At 43.5% G+C, this 20,748-nt stretch overlaps 1 protein-coding gene across 1 annotated transcript in view; it reads left to right on the forward strand.

Moving 5' to 3' along the window:
• Positions 1 to 20,748, forward strand: part of myo1d (myosin 1D) — a 155,232-nt gene that overhangs the window by 98,460 nt on the left and 36,024 nt on the right. The window contains exons 17-21 of the mRNA XM_080748114.1: positions 3,614 to 3,837; positions 4,689 to 4,827; positions 5,843 to 5,947; positions 6,083 to 6,196; positions 13,947 to 14,101. Coding sequence (XP_080604240.1) covers positions 3,614 to 3,837; positions 4,689 to 4,827; positions 5,843 to 5,947; positions 6,083 to 6,196; positions 13,947 to 14,101 — 737 coding nt within the window. The remainder of the gene's footprint in view (positions 1 to 3,613; positions 3,838 to 4,688; positions 4,828 to 5,842; positions 5,948 to 6,082; positions 6,197 to 13,946; positions 14,102 to 20,748) is intronic.

Below are 20,748 nucleotides of genomic sequence, written 5' to 3' on the forward strand. Positions count from 1 at the left end.
TAGCATGGCTGAACTATCTTACTGTTTAGATTAGATTGCTGTCTGGCTGGTTGCCTGGTGGTCCGACATTGATCTCAGTGTGACTGGGCCTGTGTGTGGGACCAGCTCTGTGTCAGAGCTCACCGGAGATGCCCCTGCAGGGGCTGTGCTTTGAACTGGATCATTCAATTACACAAGCGCAGCACTGGAACCAGCGCTGCACTAAATTGTTAGCAACTGACATTTCACTTCTTTTTTTATTGTATCAGAAATGTTCTACACACTTTAGTGCTTTCTCTGGGTATAACCATCCCCCCCTCCCCCAAATCTGAAGCTATGCCCCTAGGTGGTCAGTCTCAAGTGCCCAGTTCTCTTTTTCCTTTTCCTTTAAGATGGTGGTTCACTGGTTCCCCACAGGATTTATGTATTTGGGAATATCTACAGTATCACACCTGAGTTCCATCAGATGTTCAAAGCAAGTTTCAGTGCATTATTTGATGAACTCAAGCAGGACCTGGAGCGTTGGAACTCCCTCCCGAGTTTCACTTCTAAAAATGAGCAGCTCCCTTGTTGACTTTATCCAATCATAGGGCATTTAATTTATGTTTTCTTTTAGGTCTGGAAGAACCACTCACCTCACTTGGAATGTTCTTACAAACCTAAAATAAAATATAAATTAAATGCATATGATGGAATGGGTTCATAATAATATCTCCTTAATGAATATTTAAAATAAGTCTCCTCTCTTAAATTTACTGAAGTATTACATTGGGCAAAGATTGTTGCATAAATCTATCAGGGGAGTACAACATTTTGGCTCACCCGAGGGTGACTAGATGATATATTGGACGATATAAGGACATCCACTTTTACCCCCAGTCATTAATAACCCTGACTTTCTACCAGGTGTCTTAGAATCAGGTTTCAAACATTGAGTTTTAAAGGGTATCACTTCCTTCTGGGACCTATTTGAGTCCTCATGACCTTTAATTGGATAGAACAGTATAGAAATATAATTGGATAGAACAGTATAGATAGAAATATGTATATTATTATATCAAATACTGTATATACCATATTTTCTTCCGATAAGAGATTAATAACCACTTAAACTCTATATACTTTGTTGAACAGTGTCCCTCAGGGGTCTATAAATGGTCCCCTCCTTTTTCCTTTTACAGTATACACTCACAATGCCGAATTGTCAGTTTGTAGGTCTGCTATTTACACTGAATGTTGGCCTACTGTATTATGGCATTAACAGAATAGGGATACTAGGGTTCATGTGGAAAAGAAAATAACGTCCTTGGTGATTTTATTCTTTCATAAAAAATAAAATCTTAGAAGCATGTTATAGCAGCTGATATGGATAAAATGTTATCATACTTTAAAAATGTGAAATCATCTGGTACGCCCATTTTCAATGGCCCGTGCCTAATCTACTGTTCTGCCTATTACACAGTCAGCCTATTTAGGTGAAAAACCTCCTCCAAGCTTAACATGCAAATGTCACAAATCCTTTGCTCTTTCCCGGCATCCACCCCTACTTTCTGACACATTAAATATTCATGATGCCCATGATTACAGAGCATTACAGTATTCCGCCCTCCGGGAGGAAGACTTGAGTATAGTTCAATGTATTGCCTCTATAGTGCTATATATATATATATGTGTGTGTGCGTGTCCGTGTGCGTCTGTCCGTGTGTGCGAGTGAGTTCCACCTCAATCAGAACATCACAATTGTGAGAAACAAAAATAATGTATGGCCTCAGATGACAATATTATGCACCCATTATGCCAAGAAAGTTGTCACAACAGAAGCGATGCAGGTCTCTTATGATTTCAAAATGGCTGCATTAACAACAGTGTTGTATCCACAGGTCCTTAGTAGCAGTCATCAATGCCTCGTCCATTACCTAGAGGGCTCAGTCTATCCATGACAGCCCAGAGATTGAGACAATATTAATTAAAAAAAATGCATTTAATTAAACAGCAGTACAAGATCTTTTATAAGGTGTCCATGTATAGTGTGTGTGTGTGTTCTCAGACATATCACTACCCTGTCTCTGCTTATGATAGGGATGTGTGTGTGTGTGTGTGTGTGTGTGTGTGTGTGTGTGTGTGTGTGTGTGTGTGTGTGTGTGTGTGTGTGTGTGTGTGTGTGTGTGTGTGTGTGTGTGTGTGTGTGTGTGTGTGTGTGTGTGTGTGTGTGTGTGTGTGTGTGTGTGTGTGTGTGTGCGCGCGCGCATGTGAATGGGGAGCATATGGTGATGGTCTTAGTGAGAGCACAGCAGGAGTTATTACTCCCCAGGGTCCCACTAACATCTATTATTCATATTTCAGCATGTCTGATAGCCACTCAGCTGAGGTTTGTTTACAGGCAGATTAGGGGCGTTCGTATTTCACTTTATACATATATGTGCTCTTCAAGTACAACAGTATATTGACCACAAGGTCAAAATATTCGCCAGGTGAATAGACTATTTTGACCTTGTTATGATTCATGTCAAGTTAAAACATCTTGAATCTCTTTATAATCTTGAATGAGAACAATTATATATAATTATTTATTATATAATGAATATTAAGTTGTTATTCAAGTAACTAGCTGGTCCCTCAAATGGACCTCGACTTAGCCATGGAGCACCAAGCATTTCCGAAGAGCTTTCGAGCGGTCCCAAAAGTACCACAGGGAACCCAGCCAAGTGTGTGGCAACGAGCGGTCCCAAAGTACTCAGGACTCGCTGAGAGGATCAATAGTGGTTACGGTAATGATAAATTGTATTTTACACGGTTTAGACGCTTTGTAACTGACAGGCATTGAATTAAATTAATCTGTTTGAAATGTGTTCTGCTTATAAACCTTCTACTTTCAGCTATTTTGGGCAAACATTATCGTAAATACCGGATTGGCTATTTTTGTTATTTTTGAAATAGAGCTTAAATGGCTTGAAAAGTCAGAGGAGAGCGAGAACATCAAGACTTGAGTGCTGTGTCCATGGGTTCCTTTTTAGCATCATCATGTAGGTCCAAAAATAAAATAGAGGACAGTCTGATAAATAAATAAAATCCATTAGACAGTTTTGAGTCTCCTCTGTCCTCCTGTATCTACTCCAGAATGTGGAGTGAGTACAGTAAGTGTGTATTTGTGTGTGCGTGCATGTGCATTGCTGACATAGGACAAATGCAGGTCATAAAACTAGTTGATAGGACTATCCTCTATCAACTAGTTTCATGAAAATAGTTGATAGGGGTCAGTGTGTGAAATTGGGGACAAAATTGATGTCATAGGGTTAGGGTGAGGGCATGTGGAATTAATGTAAGTCAATGGAAAGCCCCCCAAAGTTTGCAAAACCAACGTGGCCGATGCCAGATGTTTGGGTCCGTTGACAATCCCGATTTTGGAGAGTCACAAATTGTCTGACCAATATTTAAAAGAAATAAAAAATATAGGGTTAGGGTTAACCACTTATGTCCTTTTCACTATCAAAATAAAAATTAACCCATCTATTAGCTCATAACATGTTACATTTTTCTTTTTTCTTTTTGGCTGCATAATTGCCAATATCCTTGTTTCCAGGTGTTTGTCTACAACTTCAGTGTGTTCATCGGTGTCTCTTCTTGTTGTTTCCAGGTGTGGCGGGGCACCATAGCCAGAATGCGCTACAGACGGATGCGCGCGGCCCTCATCATCCTGCGGGCGTACCGCCGCTACAAAGTCAAGTCCTATATCCGCGAGGTCAACCGGCGCTTCAAAAACATCAAAAACATGAAGGACTACGGCAGACATGTCAAGTGGCCCACACCACCCAAAGTCCTCCGCAAGTTTGAGGAGGCCCTCAAGAGCATCTATAACAGGTAGTCAAATAGACAATACAGGGGACCACATCACATGAATGCTATTTTTCACTTCCTTGTCTCCATTTCACTCCTCCTTTCTCAATCACACTCACACACACATGCACGCACACACACACACACACACACACACACACACACACACACACACACACACACACACACACACACACACACACACACACACACACACACACACACACACAGTCTAGTCTAGATGATGGGCTCAGGGTTCAAAGGAGAGTTCCAGCTCCTTCAACACATGCTGCAATACGTTACATTATGTAAATCTGAATTCAACCATTTCAAAGTTGTTAATAAAGTAACCAAGAAATCTGACGAAAGCAGTGAATTGGTTTGTACTGAAGTTGTTAATAGGCGTCATGGGTGAGTTTCACATCCAGCGGAGGCCTTTTGAAGACGCTTACACGTGTTTCCTCCAGCCTGGGGTTCACACTGAGCATTGATTTATGTCCCAGCCCATCAAAGCCTCATCGCCTCCTTTCATCCCCACTATACCTACAGTATAGGAACTAGCCTTCCAAGAAAGGATGTCAGATGTCAGCAACAGTCATTGGAAAGCTCCACGGAAGTCGACTGCACTGGCACACACACACACACACACACACACACACACACACACACACACACACACACACACACACACACACACACACACACACGCACCTGCTGTATAGAAGATGCGCTTGTCAAGGCCTCGTGCAACCTTGATCCTGGGCGAAGTCGATTTCCCTTTGTTCACATTTGTTCGATGTCTTGCACGTGCACATCTCCGTATGCATGTGAGCTTTTCTTTGTGTGTGCTTGATTGTGTTTCTGCTCCCCTGCAGGTGGTGGGCGTGGACACTGATCAAAGGGCTGACTCCAGAGGAGGCCCTGCAGGTGAGGGCCAAGGTTGCCACCCTAGAGGCCCTGAAGGGCCAAAGGTCGGACCTGGGCCTGCAGAGGGCCTGGGAGGGGAACTACCTGGTGAGTTCAAGTAGAGAGTGGTGTTGGTAGACAGTGTTATAGGCCTGCCTGTATACAATGCAGAGAACAAAAGATAACACTGCAGAGGCAAAGACAAATAAATCAGTGCGAGGGCAGAGGGAAATGCTGGCCTCCAGTTTGAGGGTTGATAAGATGGTGAACTCTGTCATTAACTAGTCCAATGTTCCACACGATCGCTAACGAAATCTCACGTTAGTGCAGATTCACAAGTATTGTGAGCGAAACAACATAAATGGGTGTTACAGATATTTTGCTAATGACATCCATATCTAATATAGCAAACACATATTACAACATAAAATTCCACTTTAACCCATTATTTGGAAAGCATTGTTTACTGGATCAGGTACAGTGGGTCGTCCCTTTTCATTAGGCCTACCTTTTTGTTTTTTCTTATTGTACACATGCATTTACTGTATATATGCAAGTCTGTGTGTCCATGTAGTGTGCGCTCTTAAGCCTGAGTTATACTTATATTAGTTGTGCACAGTTGTTACCTGCAAACCTGCCGTGACACATTGCGATCTGTTGATCGGCACGTAACACCCCCACACACAACCAAGTATACAGATGTGCCATTTCAAAACTTCAGACGTCCTGCCATTGGCAAGACAGTAGATTTTCAGGGGATTTGCAGAACATTTAGAGTGTAGATCAGCTATTTTTGCTACTTTCTGCAACAACAAAAAAAGCACTGTTCTCCATAAAAATTTGAAAAGCAAAACAGGGAAAGAAACTGGTGGGAAAAAAAATCTTTTGCAGGACATTTTCAGGAAAAGAGCAGCAAAATTCAGAAGAGTTGAAACGGCACATTTGTATATCAGGCATTATGTCTGCACTGTGCTCAGTGTGTCATTGTCTTTGTAACTGTTACACTATAGAAGCACGTGTAGCCATGTGAGCCCTGGTGAACCAACCTGCCTCTGGCTGTATACCAGTATCGTCTATCAAATAGAGTGCTGTACTCACAGCTTTTCTTTTCCTGTTGAGTCAGAAGCGAGACAGCCCTGAAACAGCCTCTTCGTTCACGTTGGTCTCCAGTGAACTGCAACGGAAGGACAAGTTCATGAGAGTCCTCTTCTCCTGCAACGTGCGCAAGGTACGAGGCTGTCACACTTATGTTACCCCATCTGCTGATGGGGTAACATAAGTGCTCCATATTAGTGGAGGTGAATGGGAATGTAGCCCAACCAACACACGCAGGGTGACTGATGAGGGGCTTTGTGTTCCGCAGATCAACCGTTTCCACAAGGCGGAGGACCGCACTGTTCTGATCACTGACCGCCACCTGTACAAGATGGACCCCCTCAAGCAGTACAAGCCCATGAAGAGCATCCCCCTCTACAACGTATGCCACTGCCCGTCATAATGTACACTCCTCTCTAAAATGTTTCTAGAATGTTTAAGCAGTTGTTTGCTAATGGGTTAGTTAAGGTAAAGTGAGAATTGCTTTCATTGAAGATGTAAAAGGAACACACACGTGACGATATCCCAGCGCTCCTTTGAGGTATTTCTGTCACAGCACATTATTTTGTCCTCTGCATTTACCCATCCTAATTATTACTTCAACTCATACAGTAGACCGATAAAATTACATTCAACAATAGAAGTAGTGGAAAGGAAAACCAAAGTCTAGAACTAGGTTTGTTTGTCTGCATGCATGTACAAACTATAATCACAGGTCATGCCACTACATATATCATGACATCATGAAACAGAACCACCTCTGGCCATGAACGAACACAGCATGAACAGTATGCTGTATATGCATTGGCATATTTGTTTACATTTTTCAGTGAATCTCTTACTTGTACCAACATTGTTCTTTTGAAGAACCTTTCTTCTTCTTTTTTTAGGCGTGTATGAGTTATTTCCATTTGTTCATGATATATATCTTAAAAATACAGGTTGTCAATGTAGGGATGATGCCATCCCGACATCTGTTCTGTTTAGTGCAGCTTTGCCATAAACTGCACTGCTTTGTGTGGCACACTGCACACAATATTAAGTTGCTATTGATATCTAAAGTTTAGAGATGTCTTGGTTATTTGTTTTTTTAAGGGAGAGCTAGATGCAATCTAACTGACCTTTTCTCATACTGATGAGTGCTTCAACATTTTAGGACTAAGAGAACATTTGTCAAAATATTTTGAAAATAGCATATCTACGAGCTCACCATACGTCACATTTATAACAACCTGTTGTGAGCTTGAAGATCAGCTATTTTTGTAGAGACGAATAATTAAATAGGGCTTAAGTGTTTAAACTGCTCTAGGTGGGGACCCCACTATGCGAACCACTAATTACTGATACATTATAAATAACAGTGTTCCATGTCTTGGGCCTCAGAGATTTGATAGCGCGCATCCATAATATCATTCATTCATTGATTGGTCCCTATTGTCAAATTGTAATCTGCAAAAATGTATCATTGGTTAAAGGAGGTCGAGAGGAGATTTCATTAATCAAATCTTTTGTCTCCAGATAGATGTTGGATGATATTGTAGCCTACTGCTAGATTTCCAGGCTAATTGAATGGAACAATGATTTATGGACTTTGCAGTAATACTGTATGAATGACCAAATTGCTTTCTGAAATTATCGTTGTAGCAAGAAGTGATTACTGGTTCACTGAGCATCTCTGTGATCCTGTGGCAACATGTAGACATGCCAACTTGTCTCCTGGCTCTACAATTGGCTGATTTTCATAGTCACACTCTGATAGGCCCATTAAGGCGGCCACACATAAACAGCACATGAGGTTGTTTCCATGGCAAAAGCATTCTGTGGATTTGCGCGCGTGCGTGCGTGCGTGAGTGCGTGCGTGCGTGCATGCGTGCGTGTGTGTGTTTGTGCGCGTGCATGCATGTGCGCGTGTTTGTACAATATGTGCAATCGTGCATGCTTGTGTGTGGAAGAGACTGGGAAACAGGGTGTGAATGTATTTATGTTTATGAGCTGTGCGTGCCTTCGTGTTGACTTTGCAATTTCAGCACATCCATTTCCACAAGCACCTGGCCTGTTCCTCAGAAGCTCATCTTTTATGTAACATACACACACCCACACAGCCAAACCTTCTCCTTCTTCATTAAAAGCAATGTCTCGGTCAACATATTCAACAGGGAATGTTTCAGGTTTTGCTGGAGGCCAGTGGAGGGAGGGTGATTTCCATTTGGACGCTTTCCTGTTTTCCTGCATTACCCTTTTGTTGTTAAGTTTTACCACTGAGATTAATGATTTTTTATTAGCAATATATCGTCGTTGTCGGGTAGAAACCTTGTATGTCCAAAAGCGTTCGTTTTGTATTTATCATCTATAAAATGTACTAAACTAGTGAAAACAGCAGATCTACAAGATCTACAACGCCTTGCGATGCGAGGCGTTGTGTGCTTGTAGATCGTATGTTTTCACTAGTTTTGTGCGACAGTCTTGTATGATGAAGCAGGGCTTTGCTTTACCAAAAGACGTACACATTTGAAACTTGGAGATACGAGGTTTCTGCCCGACAGTGACGATATATTCCTTTTTCTAACACAGACCGCCGTGACAAACAATTGCTGTGCAATCAAATCCCATTTTGCTAGCTTTAAGCAGCGCTGGTGTGAAGGAGACAGGGGGGGGGGGGGGCAGTCCTCTACGGGTGTACCACTGACCTTGGGGGTTAGACAGTGAGAGGAGGTGGAGAAGGTGTCAAACATTAATCTCCAGGGAGGATACGGCCATCACGGTCTGATGAAATGAGTGAGATATGAGCGCGCTGGGCAGTGACAACTGTGACACGACACCCCAGTGTTCAGGCTGACAGTGACCAGGGAATTGGATAGAGCTCTAGAGATGGACGAGCACAGCCCCTATCACAGTGTGTGTACATTATGTGGAATGGACATCATGGGATGGAGAGTAAGGAGGGAGGGGCTGGATTAACTGAAGCAGATTCTACTTATTGTTCAGTCAAAGACACAAGCAAACACACGTGCAAAAGAAACGAGAGCTGGATTGTCCTGCTGAAAGCATGGACATACACACAACCAGACACCATGGCATATGGGGAGGCGTCAGCTCTGTAGGCAGGCTGCATGCCTAGAACACTACTCGAGACGGACTCAATGAGGTAGCATCGTACAGTACAATACACCACAGGCTGAACCTACTTAAAACGTTTCAGGTAAACATGGTTCCCTCACCTTTTCCAGCCATTCCGATCCAAGTGTAATGCATTGAGTTGTGTTGGGCTGATACAATCACATGGTGCTTTTTACCTTAAACACCAACAATGAATACTATTCCTAAAAATAGAATTGTGTTTGGTTTACGAGTCCCCCCCCATAATGAGTTCTGATGGTACTGTCAGTTTACCCATATTTTATTTATCTTAGCAATACATCAGCCATTACAGCTAACCGTATGTACCTCCACCATAACATTAGACCTTATTACAGCATAAAATGTCAAGTGGCAGGGGGGGGATTGGTCAAGGTGAAAACACGATTGGGGGTGGGGGCAGTTGTAAGGCAGGGGTCTTCAACGTTTTCAGGCCAAGGACCCCTTAGTTAAGAGAGAGATGAAGCAGGGACCCCCACAACCTTTTCATAGATTCCATATAGTTTCATCGTTTGACAGCACAATCATCAGTGTATTTTGGATTCATGTCAATTTGTGTTTTCAGATATTTAACCACTTGAGCCATCATTACCTAATAAACTTGACCTTTCACTCTGTACTTAGGCTGCTCTTTTTCCCCTTTACATCAAACCTCTTTGCCGAAAATAGTCGATGCGTTGTGAGCTTGTAAATCTGCTATTTTTGGTTTTACAGTTCTCAGAATATGGACACTAGGGTTCAAGTTGTTAATATAAAAAGGATTGGAACATTTGGAGGACCCCCTATAGTAACTCTGAGGGGTCCCGGACCCCCTTTTGAAGACCCCTGTTGTAAGGGAAAGAGGAGATGTGGTGGAGACGTAGCCCAGGGACTGGGTATGTGACTGCGTGACAGTGTGAACTGAAGCGATCGATGAGCAGCAGGTCAAGCGAAGGTGAAGAGCAGTTAGCTGGTCGTTGATTAGCGGCGAATAAGCTATAGCTAACCCTCTGGCTGCACCCCAGCCACTGTGTATACTGCTGCGTTAGGGGAACAAAAGGGTGACGAAGGCATCCTGATGGATGTGCTCCATACCACCACAGTCCCGGTGTGGAGCCGAGGGGGCTGTCGAATCGGGGGATTTATATGGCAATTAACGCCTGTGCTGCACAAACGCAGGGAACGCTTTGCTGTTCCACGCCCCTTTGTGAAAGTAAAAAGTATGCCGCTAAAGAAATTGGGAGGGGGAGAAGAGAGCCGTTCCAACATCACCACCTTTTCTCCCTGATCGCCGCTCTCAGGCTTTTCTTCTCCATTTTCACATTTCATTTTCCATCCTCCTTTCCCCCCCTGACATGTTCTATTCCTGCCACCTCCACCCATCCCCACCTCCCTCCCTTCTCCCTTAGTCTCTCTCTCTCTCTCTCTCTCTCTCTCTCTCCCTTTTCTCTGGTTCCGCCGTTGTCATGCCAACTTCCCTGGAGACTGCGTTGTCATGGATACAGAGCGGGGCAGGGCAGATCAGCTGATGTCTGGTGGCGCTCAGGCATGTGTGTGGATGGCCCTCCTCCTACATACTGTATGTAGTATGTGTGGGCTTCCTCCCTCTGCCAGTGCCTGCCCACTGGGGCTTATTTGTCTTTCCCCTCCAGTTACCCTTCTCACCACTTTGTTTTCCATCCATCCATCCATCCATCCATCCATCCTTGGAGTAGTGTTAAAGGCCAGTGTTTCTCAAACTTAAAAATGTCAAGGTCTCCCCTTAACTCTGACAGTGTACAAATGGACCCGTTAGGGTCCATTTGGTTCCATTTGTATACTGTCAGAGTTACAGACGTGTATGGGTCCATTTAGACCCCCCCTAAAGGAACCCACAGAGTCCCTGGAATCCTCTTTGAGACACACTGTTATAGGCAGCCAATAGCCATACCAACATTTTGCTACTTGTACGCTACCTGTATGAGGGATCGACTATTATCTATCCATCCATTCTCCTCTCTGTTGCGAGTCCCCTGTCCTCCTATGCTGGTCCCCCGAGCGCACGGTACGTTCTCATTACCCTTTTTTCCTCCTTTTACTTTCGCTATATCCATCCTGTCCTTTCTCACTCACTCAGAGAAAGTCCAAATGGACCTACCGGGGTAAAAATCAACAGTGTATGGGGGTCACGGTGGCGAAGTGGTTAGCGCTTCGCCTCACAGCTAGAAGGTCCTGGGTTCGATTCCCGCCGGCGGACGCTGTGGGTGCTGGGGCCGTGTTTCTCCCTCCGCATCATCAGCGCCCACACCCTAGGTGGGGTCGGCGATAGCTTCTGTGTGGAGTTTGCATGTTCTCCCTGTGTCTCCTAGGGTTGATACCCTCACAAAAACATGCAGTAATCCTGGTCTCAATAATGCCTCCCCCTGGCCAGCCGGGGCGCTTGATGGAGGGGAAAGGAACTGGTTGGAATAACGTGTTCCTTCCACGCGCTACGTCCATCCCGGGGAAATCCCCCCTGTCAGGTGAAAAGAAACAACTTGGGCTACCCATGCATTGAAGGAAGCATGAGGTCAGTCCGTTGTCTCCCCAGGCGCGGCTGAGGGAGAGCAGAGCCCAGGATTACATAGGCAATTGGCACTGGGTGAAAAATGGGTTGCAAAATCGTGTAAACAGTGTATATTATAATAGTTGTGTGACATATAATTATAGCTGAATAACTAATGAAAGCCAACCTTTTCCTCAACAAACATCCCTAACAGGCTCACTGGTGCCCTCGTAGCCAGAGAGGTCACACAGCTTGGCTCATTATATTAGATCCATTTAGTCACCTCCTCTCTCTCCACTCTCTTCTCATTTCCATTTCCATTTCCATTCTTCCTTTCATCTCTGCAAGGCATCGCTGTGCTGCCGTTATGTAACCAACCTGTGGCTTCCTAAAGCAGTCCTTCTCAAACAATCCGTCAACAACCTCCAATCTGATATGTATTTCCCCTGTTTGAGGAGTTTTCGGAACGCCATGAGAGAACATTTTTGTCAAGATTTGTCCACATTTTTTCAAAACAGCAGATGTACAAGCTCACAACGTGAGGTGTTGTAAGCGTGTAGTTCGCCTATAAGAAAATAAACTAGGCCTTAAGTGTAACTGTTCCTTATTTTGCTGGGGACCCCCTGGAACCCTGTCAAGGACCCTGGGTGTCCCACTTTAAATAGGAGGAGGAATGTTCAATCCCTGCTATCCCCGTGACGATGGAGATGACCTGAATGGAAACGCTCTCGTCAACCATGCCGACTGTTACAGCTACACGTTAGCATGTACAGTAGCATCTGTATCACTCAATCACTGAGTGACAGATCCGCGGCCGCACAGCTGACGTGACATTTACAGAAACAAATGATCGCCCCCCCCCCCCCCAAAAAAAGGGGGGGGGGGATAAGGAAAATAACCCAAATCTATCATTACGCGAGTCATTAGAACAACGCCTCTCATTCCAATCAATTAGTCCTTTAATATAAATGTAAATGTAACCCGGCTCTGTGTAATTAACTGTGGGTGGTTGGCAGGAGGGAGGCATGGCCCCGAGCTGTCATTTAGCCCTATTTTGGGACACTCGTCACCAAAAGGGGGAGAGCAAGTTGTGGCCGTGTGTTTGGCAGGTAAATGAGCTCGTTGTAGCCCCCGGTAGAGGCATTTCTTTCTGTGTTTTGTTCTGACGGAGATGGAGGGAGGATTTGTCTCAGTGTGGCATTCTGCTGAGTGGGTATTAATGTACCTGACTGCCTGCCCTCTGGCTGCTGTTCACACAATGCACTCCACAGGCTCCCTGGACCTGAGCTCACTACAGAGACAGATTAAGGGATAAATTAATGGAGAGATAGGTAGAGAAACCTAGAGGGATAAGGCAGACTAAGAGAAAGAGATTGAAGCGCTAGGGAAAACATTAGGCCTATTGAACTCCTTAGCTGTGTTTACTGGTGCATTCTATCGGTAGCTTGCTGCCCTGTAAAACGTAACAATTCGAGCACAACGCTGGAAATCCTCTGACATGCTGAACCTCCTCTGGGTGTTTGTGGGATGAGCCGGTCTTGATTAAACACCTTGCATGCATCCTATGGGATCCTGATCAATAGCTCTTCAGTCACATTCATTGGACTTCAAGGGTCACAGGGGTCTGGGGGATGTCCAGATACATCAATAATACATACTCTCTTTTTTGCATGACTGTATCTGATCATTACTCCTTTCATGCTCAACGTCCTGTAGATTTCTTTCAAATTGTACAGATTTTCCTTTTGTTTGCAAAGTCTTACAGTAGACGAAGCCTACCATTCACCATGCTCTAGCGGTTGAGCTACACAGACCCATTGCCCTGCATTAGATGTCCTATTATTAGCATTGCCTTCATTGGGGTTTTGCCTTCCCCGAGATGTGAGAGAGATCTGCTGGATGTACCACGTCCCTATTCCCCTGCTGCCTTCTCTTTATTTCTTGTTAAATGAGGGATAATAAATTACAATTTGCACTGCTATAGTTCACGTCATGAGTACTTGTGTGAATTCATGTTGTTTGGGCTACACTGAATTCCTATCTACTGTATGGTTGTGTATTGAATATGCATGTTTGCTAATATGCTATCATTGAGAAATGGTAACGTATACATGCTCTTGTATCAGTATCTACAGCAGTGGTTCTCAACAGTTTTATCTCAAGACCCAAATTAGACGTTTGCCCGGAACCCAAACTAGTGAAAATAGTAGATCTACTAGCTCAAAGCATGGTGTGAAGCCGCTACTTTAAAAAATATATACCGTATATTTTATTATTAGATTTATTTATGAAATACTTTTGAAAATTGTTGGAATTGTTTTTAATTGATGAAAAGTTATCTGTTTGATTTTGTTTGATCTGTTTGAAGTTTTTTTGTTTAAACTTTTTTAATTCTCTTGAAATAATAATAAAACAATATTAATGTAGGAAATGAAAAAAGGTGATATTTACTCATGGATGCTTACCTGTGTGTCTGTGTGCCGCTCTTCCCCAGGTGACAGGGTTGAGCGTGTCCCCAGGGAAGGACCAGCTGGTGGTGTTCCACACCAAGGACAACAGGGACCTGGTGGTGTGCCTGCAGGGCATGGTGCCCGCCACCGACAACCGCATCGGGGAGCTGGTGGGCACCCTGCTCAGCCACTCCAAGAGGTAAGGACCATAACGTTGGTCTGACACGCAGTGTCACACCAAATTCTGGGCCCTGGGTACAAGGATTCACTGCGGGCCCCCCATGAATGTTCTTCACAGGGGGAGGGGGTTTAACCCATTTAGACTGGGAACACATTATTACGCATTATTTTGTGCTTTAACTATTGAAAAATAGCAGATATACAAGCTCACAGCGACCCCCAAAATGTAGTTACAGGGACCCCCCTGAAGCAGTATTTGAGTTGCAAATGTTCGCTTAAAAAATACACATATGCAAAGATTTGCACACATTTTCTCGACTTTTCAAAAATAGCAGATCTACAAGCTACAAGCGAGTACCGCGCTGTGAGCTTGTATATCTGCTATTTTTCAATAGCTAAAGTATAAAATAATTAAGGCCCCTCCACCTTGGGCTCTAGTAACTCAGTCCCCTGGACACTCACAGTGACACCGGTACGCTCACAGCGGACCATTTTCCAAAGTAAGGGTTGTTTTATTTTTCGAGGAAACCACTGGACTCAACAGGACGCAAGGCGAGTTTATTTCTATAGCACATTTCAACAACGCAATTGAATTGCTTTACATAAAACATTAAGCAAAATAAACACATTAAAAATGGACATAAGAATTCGGTAGAAAGGAAGAAATAAGAAGTTAAAACAGTAAATAAGAAATTGCAATGCATACTGTAAATACACAAACTCTGTAAAAGGCAGCGGCCCTGATAGGATACATTCAGCCTCACAGTGGTGCTCTCCCTAATGAATGTGGAATGAAAACAGACAGTGACGTCTCGCTAGGAAAATCTGACAAAAAATTGTCACCGGATAACGATAATGATGTATAGCTAACATTGACTAAAATATTCATGTAAGTTCTATAACATTTTGATGACTTTAGAGAAAATGCAAATGGACGCAACACAAGATAAGTCATTAAAGGGAAAATGATCTACCGTATGTTTATGTATGATACAGTATGTGCCCAAAGCTGTGAATAGATGTATTGACGCCGGTACAGTATGGTCTTTTAACATCCTATACTCGTTACTGCTGCAATGTTTCGAACAGCACGGCCTACGTCAGGCGGGATGACTGAAACCCCCAACCACCCTTAACCTCAGTGCTTTATCTTCTGTCTCGGTTAAAAATGTCTAAAGACGACTAGAACTCCATCACCGGAGGGTGTAAAAGGGAGAGAGGAGCGGGCAGCAGGTGACGGGAATGGGATGCAGGGACTGGGGTGATGGAGGGGCTTGTCATAGAAAGTAATAGGAAGGGAGATTGGGAAGCGAGAGGGATTTAGTGTGTTGGGCTGTGGTGTTGGTGGTAGCATGTGTGTGTGTGTGTGTGTGTGTGTGTGTGTGTGTGTGTGTGTGTGTGTGTGTGTGTGTGTGTGTGTGTGTGTGTGTGTGTGTGTGTGTGTGTGTGTGTGTGTGTGTGTGTGTGTGTGTGTGTGTGTGTCTTGTGTTTGTATGGTACACTGTAAACTCCCTAGTGTTCATTTAACCCCAGTGTTAGTTAACCCCAGAGTTCAGAGTTAACCCCAGAGTTAAGAGTTCAGAGCTAAGCCCAGAATTAAGAGTTCAGCGCTAACCCCAGAGTTCATAGTTAAATAAACAAGCATTGTAATATGTAAAGACACTCCAAAAGGGCAGAGTGAAGACATTACACTCAGCCTCACAGTGATGCTCTTGCTTATCGCTGTGGGACAGACAACAGACGGTGTAATGTCTCCCTGGGAAAATCCCAGTACAAATAGCACAGGTCCAGATCTGCTGACCTTGTGGTTACCAGGCTGCAGGATGTAACCGAGGCCACTTCCTGTTTGTCCCCTGTACTCTGTGGAGTAAATCAACATTCATACTAATCGCCTGTTGTCTCCTCCTCCACCACATAAACCCTATATATACTGTACTGTATGTTGTGCAACAAACTGCGAAAATAGCAGACATTTCTGGATCAGGAGGCATAGTTCCAGACTCTATGTTGCACATAGGCCCTAGCAAGACTAGGGTTAAAGGAGTAGTTCACCCCCAAAATGACTTTTTTTCTATTGATTACTCAGGCCATGGAGAGTAGAGTTCAATAATATTTTTTGGTTTTTGTCACATTCCTAAGACAAAAATGTGATAACAATAAATGTACCCCCATTGAATCCGGATGGTGACCCGTTTCGAAACGGGTTACCATCCGGAATCAATGGGGGTAAATTTACTTGAATCAAATTTACTCCTTTAAGCCAACTCTACTCTAGTTCAGCTATGGACAACAAATCCACTATTGCCAATGTTGTATCAAATGTGTTGTTGTGACTTAAATAACAATTCATATTCCATAGTGGCAACAGAAAGGAGGTCCACCAAGGCCGTGGCACACCCCAAATATGACATAACCTTCACACACTAGAATAATATCTGTGATGCAAATCGATGGAAATCAATAGATGACCTCAGAACCTCAAATGAAAGGGATTTAATCTGAGGTGCTTAGCGATGGCTGCTTAAAGTATTTATATAAGGAGTATAATCTTGCAACACTTAGAATCACCATAGATGAAAAGCAATCAGAGCATTTCTTTTACCTCTGAGAGATAAAAGAAATTCGTCCTCAAGTGGGAATAGACACCACAACCCGGTATCCACCACTGAAGAGACAAAAATAAATACATTAAAAAACAATAAAATGCTGCGCTGGTATTGGTTATGAAATTGATAGATGCAGTGTTATGAAAGCACGGACAGTGATTAAATATGACTTTGGAGTATATTGTGCTTTACCCTTAGAGGACATCGCTAGGTATCACAGGAACATTGCCTGCACAGTGTTGGCACTGTCGCACGTACCCATTACTGTACCCTAGACTGTTAAACCTGATCAGCTATTTCTGCTCCGCGACACAATCACAATTATAATTTCAGCATTCAGCAAACGCTCTTAGAGTGACTTACAAGTGCGAATCAGACCTTGTCAACCCTGGTCAACTAATGACAGGGTAAATAGTCACGTAAGTAGAGTGCAAAGAGAATAATGTAGTGCTTCAAAGAAACTAGGATTCCAGGTAAACCTAAAAAAGAAAAAGCATCTGTCTATTCAATATGCTATCTAAATAACATTCTTAATTAATCACAAGTACAGATCAGGCATTAGTTGCTTATAATGTTGTGAATGTGATTTAGGAATTGATGGTCATGGCTGCATTCTGTGGAAGAGCACTTATTAAATATGAGATGTTCCAAAAATATTGAGATGCGTTTTGAAGGCACAGCGGTTTGAAGGCACAGCGGTCCAGGCACCTAGGCTCAGTGTAGCCTGACAGCGTGTCACAGGTTTGAGTCCCGATCCCGACAACCTTCTAATTTAAAACTAGACATGCATTCAGTCATTAAAATTAAGTTTCAATACAAATTCCTGTGCGTTTTCACTGACCAGATAAAATGATAAATAAATGATGCATCCAGTAGAAGTAGTAGTATTGGTCCAGATGTGTGGTATTGACAGATTAGATATACAGAGATAGATTAGAGATACAGCACATACCTGTAAATTGATACAAGTCACACATTTAATTTTAGCTAAATGCTGCTGTCTAACAGATACCGTACCTGGAAATGAAACCTCTGGACCACCTCAGTCCCTGTTTTCAACCTCAGTTCTTTTTCTATTACTCCAGCTCAGAGAAGGCTCTTTATTGTATTGTAATGTTGAGATCCTTAGGCGTTGTACAGTATACAGAGAATAGGATACCAGTGTGAATTACAGAAAGCAGAAAGAGAGATTGAACAGAACCCTTGAGATGATTTGATTGAATTGAATTGAATCTTGCTGTATACTAATAGCTTTTATAGTATGTTTATATTGGACATTGATTTAAATACTAATAGTCTCCAGATACACATTTTTCACCCTTGAACTTCTTTCAGCTCATTTTAGTATGGGTCAGCTCAGTTCATTTCAGTAGCGCACAGATCTTCTTGTGTGTCCTACCTCCTACGATGCTGGAAAGTAGACAAACATTTGTTTTTACTCACATTCTCAATGTGTATAGTTAACCAGGGAGGAGTGGGCTGGCATTTACCCTCGTTTGCAATTTCAGATGAACGGAACACGTGCCACTGCAATAACTCACTAAAACCTAATATTTTACAGACCTTGATTTTATGCAACATGAGAACCATTTGCGTCTGAATGGCAGAATGGCATGGCATTTTAATTAGGGATTTCACAGCGATAAAAAAGATAATTATTCTACTATCTCATCAGTCATCAAAACTTGACTGTTTTGAGAGTTGAGTATGAAAAGAACACTTAATTATAAATTAAATACAGCTCTGGGACAGGCTGAAGCCTCACTGAGGGTTACTGCTGGGGATGCAGACATTAATATCCACTAATTGTGCATGTCTAATAAGTGCGGTTGCTTGGGCGTTTCAGGAATTGAAGTCAAAGCAAAGCCTCACAACAGAACATCTAATGAACTCCAGACTGCATAGAAAATGCCTTTTGGTCCCTCCGGAACGGGTTCAGATCTATTATAGATTAAATGCTCCTCTAAGGCCCTTGAAATCCTATTTGTTCAGTGTTTAACTCTTTATATCTCATATTTGCTTTGATGAAGCATGTTTTGGGGTGATCATCAACATCCCATCGCTTGTTACGAAATCATGCCCAATACAGTCTGGAAATGGATTGAAGATTTATGTGTGTTTGTATGTGTGTGTGTGCATACGTGCATGCGTGCGTGTGTGCACACACACCTTTACCGGCATGTAGGCGGGGTATGTGTGCACACGTGCTAGATCAATGCCAATCCCTGATGCTATCGTGTTCCATAGTGGAACCTATTGCTCTGTGGGTGTCGGGCCGACACACAGACCTGCCACTGGGCCTCACGTAATGACTCTCCATGTGCTCTGCACACCAACCCATCCATCAAACACGGGCAGAACAAAGGGACACAAACCTCTGCGTGTGTGTGTGTGTGTGTGTGCGTGCTTGCGCACGTGTGAGTGTGTGTGTGTGTGTGTGTGTGTGTGTGTGTGTGTGTGTGTGTTTGTGTGTGTGTGTGCATGCATGTGTGTGTGTGTTCACAACTGTATGTGCGAATGCATGCTGTATGTTGTTATAGGCACGAGTGTGTGTGTGTGTGTGTGTGTGGGTGTGTGTATGTGCTCGGCTGCATTTAGCATGCACATGCTGGACTCTTGCGTTCACAGGGAGACGTGCTGAGAGGGATTTAATGTACAGTATATACGCGGCAGCTCCCAGTAGGCCTGGGTCTAACCTTTATCTCTCCTTCAGCAGGCCACGCATAGCACAAAAACAACATGCATGACAATGGGTTCGCGGAAAGAGGCGGCTTAAGGGTGATTTATACTTATTTGCGTGCTGGTGTTGTGCTCCGAAAATAGCTGATCTACAAACTTCTCTCCAACTACAAACGTGGCGCGTTGCAAGCTTGTAGATCGGCTATTGTTGGTCCTTGATGACACAATGCGCAACCAAGTATAAACCAGGCATTCCGGCGTGCACACACAGAGCAACACCCCAAACAGATAGCAAGGCTAAGGCAAGATCTGTGCACTACCCGCCTCGAGATTTGAGTTTCAATTTGTTACTAAATTGGCTTGTAACTTTGCTTATTTTATTCTGATTTCATTTTGTTGTCATTGTAAAGTTGCATACCCCTAAAATATAGAAACGATTTGCACAATACAATGTGTGTGCATATTCTGTATAAGATAACCCTCTTAACTACAGTGACGCACAAGTTATCTAAAAACTCACAAATACGTCCCCATTCTGCATGAAGAAGGAGGAGGATTAGATTCCCATGACTTCCAACCCCCCTCCCTTCCCTCGCTTTCTGCTCTCTCTCTCTCTCTCTCCCTCTCTCTCTCTCTCTCTCTCTCTTTCTCTCTCTCTCTCTGTCTCTCTCACAATCCATTTTCCCCCTGCTTTCTATTTTTGACTACATCCCATTTGTACTGCACCCCTTTCTCTCTCCTTAACTCCACCTCCATATGGTTTTCTCCCCTATCTCTCTCCCTCCCTCTGTCTCCCCCTCTGCCCACCCTTCCATTTGAGGAGAAAAGGAGATGAAATATTTATTTCATGCTGCTGTGGAGGCCTATATTTAGATAGACAAGACCCTTCTCTCTCTCTCTCGATGTGTGTGTGTGTGTGTGTGTGTGTGTGTGTGTGTGTGTGTGTGTGTGTGTGTGTGTGTGTGTGTGTGTGTGTGTGTGTGTGTGTGTGTGTGTGTGTGTGTGTGTGTGTGTCTCTATCTCTCCCTCCCTCCCCGTGTTACAAATGCAGTGCACACAGGAGCCACTGCAGCACGCTCACCCTCCACAGGACGTAAGGGCAAATACACCATTCACCATCTCATGCACACAGCACGCACACACAGCACACACGCACACACAGCACACACACACACACACACACACACACACACACACACACACACACACACACACACACACTTATGCATGCACTGAAACCGGATCAATGAAGTTGATCATGCACAATGGTTCTATGACAAAACCTTGATCGTAGCCCACACATCCTCAGTGGACCTGCAGTGCCGTATGTCTCACCTTGCAGTATTGATTAACATTTTCCACGTATATCAATGCACATACA

Source organism: Nannobrachium achirus (assembly GCF_963921795.1).
Source record: "Nannobrachium achirus genome assembly, chromosome: 18".
In the NCBI taxonomy this organism is placed as follows: Eukaryota; Metazoa; Chordata; class Actinopteri; order Myctophiformes; family Myctophidae; genus Nannobrachium; species Nannobrachium achirus.